At 42.0% G+C, this 3,853-nt stretch overlaps 1 protein-coding gene across 1 annotated transcript in view; it reads left to right on the plus strand.

Moving 5' to 3' along the window:
- hm13 (histocompatibility (minor) 13) overlaps positions 1-2,819 on the plus strand; it is a gene marked incomplete at its 5' end in the record, with an annotated part of 6,588 nt that extends 3,769 nt beyond the window's left edge. Inside the window, 1 exon segment of the mRNA XM_035657009.1 lies at positions 522-2,819. Coding sequence (XP_035512902.1) covers positions 522-594 — 73 coding nt within the window.
- Positions 2,820-3,853: the final 1,034 nt, after the last annotated feature.

The following is a 3,853-nucleotide window of genomic DNA, read 5'->3' on the forward strand; positions in this document are numbered from 1 at the left end:
TATGAGCCCAAAACAAACAGATTTAGCCAATAAATAATAACAATAATAAACAACGTCATGATGCAGATTCGTAAAATGTCTGGATTTATATTTCTTTATTGGGTCTGTCCAAGCAAATGACTCTAAAATGCTTGTTTTCTGAATGAGACCCAAGGGATCCAGTAACACATAACTTATACATCCTGTTTTATCTCTCGTCCAGGAGCTCCCAGTCTGTGAGCAGCAGTTATCAGTAAACTCTGTAAATCCCTGAGAGTCGAGAGCCGTACGAACAGAACAAGCACTTTCTGCACTCCTGAGCAGAGCCGTACGTTGTGAATCAGTGACGAGCCGACGGCGGCCAGTGATGACTTTTACATACGTTTACCTCGTTTAACATAAACATCCCACATTGTAACATTATATATATATGGAACCACTTTACATACAAACAATAATGCAGACGTGAATAAAGTTCTGCTGATTGAGGAATATGGAAACCTTTGTCATGTATCTGTTCCTCTCCTCCTCTTCCTCTGCAGGTACGAGGAGACTCCTCCTGAGGAGGAAGGTGCTAAAGAGGACTCATCAGAATCGGAGAAAAAGGACCAATAGCATCCACCGCCGCCCCTCGCTGCCCGCCTCCTCCTGCCCGTCCCCTTAAACACTTCTCATCCAGCCTGCTGCCACCACATTTCACCGACGCCCCTCCCACCTCTCCAGCTTCCTGTTTGTGGGCGAAGGGGGGGACACGTAGCCAACGTGTTTTGTCTCTGATATAACCATGGGAACGGGCCGCTGGCCTCCGTGGTAACGGCTGCTGTCGTGCTACCGGTGGTGGTGTGTGTGTAATTAAAGGTTGTTTTTTCGTTACAACAGTTCAGACTCGGTGCCTACCATGATTCCTCTCTCTGTCTGCCCGCTGCTCTCACACAGGAAACGCTCTGCGGCGCCAGATCTTACACCAAAACATCACCGCGGTTTTATCGTACGTTCACGGTAGCAATATGTTTTTGGGCGTCAGTATCTGTGTGAAACCAGCCGCAGTATCATCACACCGATCTCTGTGTGTGTCGCAGCCCGTCGGCTCAGATAGACCAGGAAGGAGCGTTTGTTTTAGCCTCAACAGTGTGAAAGTCGCAGGGTAAAACAAACGCTCCTGTTCGTTTTCTATTTTAACTTCCTCCGTCTTTAAAGAACCATAAATTAATTTCAGGTGCCCGAGCTGTAAACTCACCACTCCTACTTTTAGGACGTCGCGTTGATCATGCCGGCGTGGTTCTTAGTCTCCGGGTTTCTTCACTTCCTGGTTTATTTGGCGCCGCTCACTCTGCCTTCTGCTTTCTCACCTGTTTCTGTTTTGTTTGACTTTTAAAAGGCCAGAACTTTAAGACGAGTTTTTAACTGTATACATCTGTCGAAGCTGTTCTGTGTCGGACCTTATGTGCGTCCCAGCTGCTTACCGGGAAATAAATCTCCCTTACGACGCAGTGAACGACGCTACAGGTGTGAATGTCTTTGTGGAGAAGTAAAAACTTAAAATTGACAACAGCTGCAGTTGTGAACCAAAGGGACCAAACGTATTCCCCAAACTCAGTCTACCTGAGAGGACAGGTGAGCATTTACCTGGTTACAGCCCTCCATACGCCTGCTTCCAGTCTTAAAGTTCTGGCCTGAGAGGAGTAAAGGGAGGAGGAGGCAGACTGAACCTCCTCTGCTGAATATTTCCAGTGCTCAGATCTTATTGGTGGAGAGGCTGCGAGGGGGAGGAGCCCTGTGGCCTCTTCAGCCAATAAGCTGTGAACATGAGCACGCTTTCCTCAAGCGTTCTCAGATGTTTTTATGTTTTAATAATCGACATAAAATAATTCGTGAACCGTCTTAAACTCCAACTGCTCTGGTTCGAGGTTTTCAGATGTCGCTGTTTTTCTGTTTTTACATAATTGTGGTCAGACAAAACAACATAATGACCAAATGATTATTAATTAATCAACAATGAAAATAAATGAAAGTTTACTTTTCGCACCACAAAGAATCTTCTTTGTTTTCCTTCTTGGGTTTAGATCATCAGATTTTTCCTGAAGCTGATTTTTGTGGCAAACATCAGTTGTTCTCTCTGACTGAATTCTAAGATGGAGATCAGAATTTGGGTGTTAAAGAGCTCCTCCACCACACTGTAAAGTTAGTCGACTCACAAGAGACGGATTAAAACCAGAATGGTCCAAATTGAAGCGGCAGAAGCCGAGAGATCCCGAGTAGTTCGCCTCAAAACAGCTGCATAGAAGACATACAACCCATCATGAGTAAACTGAGCTTGAGGTCTATAATTGGTGGAGTGGCTCTTTTTTAAAGAAATGAAATTCTTTTGAGTCAGTTTCTGCTTAAAAGTCAGAATTTCAAAATAAAAGTTTGAATTTAAGTTAACTCAGATTTTTTTTTACCACTTTTTTTTTATTATTATATAATTTTTTTTTTAGGTCACTATTCAGATTGAAAAGAGCTGGAAACGGATGTGTTTTTGGACGCTTGAGAAAAAGCCGCTCTGACTGGACTATTCAGCCTCGCATTATTATTCTCAATGTTATTGATGTTGATGCTTTATTAAGAGATGCACAGTTTTGTATTTTGATGTAAAAAAAGAAAATAACAGAAATATCATGCTCATATCCAGCTCAGTGACGTTCAGTAGCCCCTCATCATTTTAAATATAATGTACCTGAAATGTTTTTCTTTCTCTCTCTGGTTGCATTTGTGCAGGAGGTCGTTCTACGGCCCCGACTGTATCTATTTTATTTGCAGTAAAGTTTTTGGTGTTTTGATCACCGTATAGAGAAGCATAACTCTGAGTCAGTCTGGTTCTTTCATGCACAAAACCTTTATTCTTACAGTTTTATTCTTATTTAAATACATTAATATGATTAAAGACCTCAAAGTAACATGACTTTATATAAAAAAGTAGCACAATTATTGAAGGTGCGTTTTTGGCCAACAACATTTTCCAAGTATTTCAGAACATTGAATATAATAAGGACACTTTTAGGTCTGGGTAAATTATCTGTTTTAAGAACTACAGAGGAGCTACAATAGATCCCTGAGGAACTCCACACCTACATATTTGTAAATAAAATTAAAAGCCATAATAACTTATCATCCTGCTATCGGGAATAAACATTGTGGCTTGTTTTGTATTTCTTTAAACTAATGACGGCCATCTTGAGCGGTGCTCCATATCAGGACATTACTTATTATTTACTTTGTTATTTGTTAGTTTTGGGGGTTAAAATTACGTCTTCAGACCAGTGTTGAGCAGTAAGGTATTACTAATACGGTAATATTTTCCCCTGTAACTAGTAGTGTCACTATTTACTAATACATTTCATTAATAATTTGACAGTTACCCCCAATAATAATAGTTACATTACTGTTGTTGTCTCCTACTGATCAAAACTGGCTTTTAATTGTCGTCAGTTTGAAGTTTGGTTAGTAGTGTAACTAATTACTGTTGGCAGGGAGTAATAAGTGAGAGAGTAACGAGTAATAAATTACATTTTGCTTCGGGCAGATTTCTGTGGTGAAGACTTTTATTCTGAAAAAATAAAACTCAGAGGTACAATGAGACTTCCGGCTGCCGGAACAGTCTCGAGGCTCCGCCGCTGTAGCAGTTAGCTCTGTTAGCTTCTTCCTGTTTTTAAACTCTTTCAGTTCAGTATGGGGGAGGCAGACGTGACGCTGAGTCAGACCGACGAGAAGCCTCCGGACTCCGGGTTGGTGACCGGGGAGGACTCGGTGGTCTGGAGCCACGAGGTGGAGGTCTGTCTGTTCCACGCGATGATCGGACACAAACCCGTCGGTGAGCCTGTTAGCTTCTGTTAGC

This window comes from Morone saxatilis, unplaced genomic scaffold (genome assembly GCF_004916995.1).
Source record: "Morone saxatilis isolate NCDOM2014 unplaced genomic scaffold, NCSU_SB_2.0 Contig15, whole genome shotgun sequence".
Classification (NCBI taxonomy): domain Eukaryota; kingdom Metazoa; phylum Chordata; class Actinopteri; family Moronidae; genus Morone; species Morone saxatilis.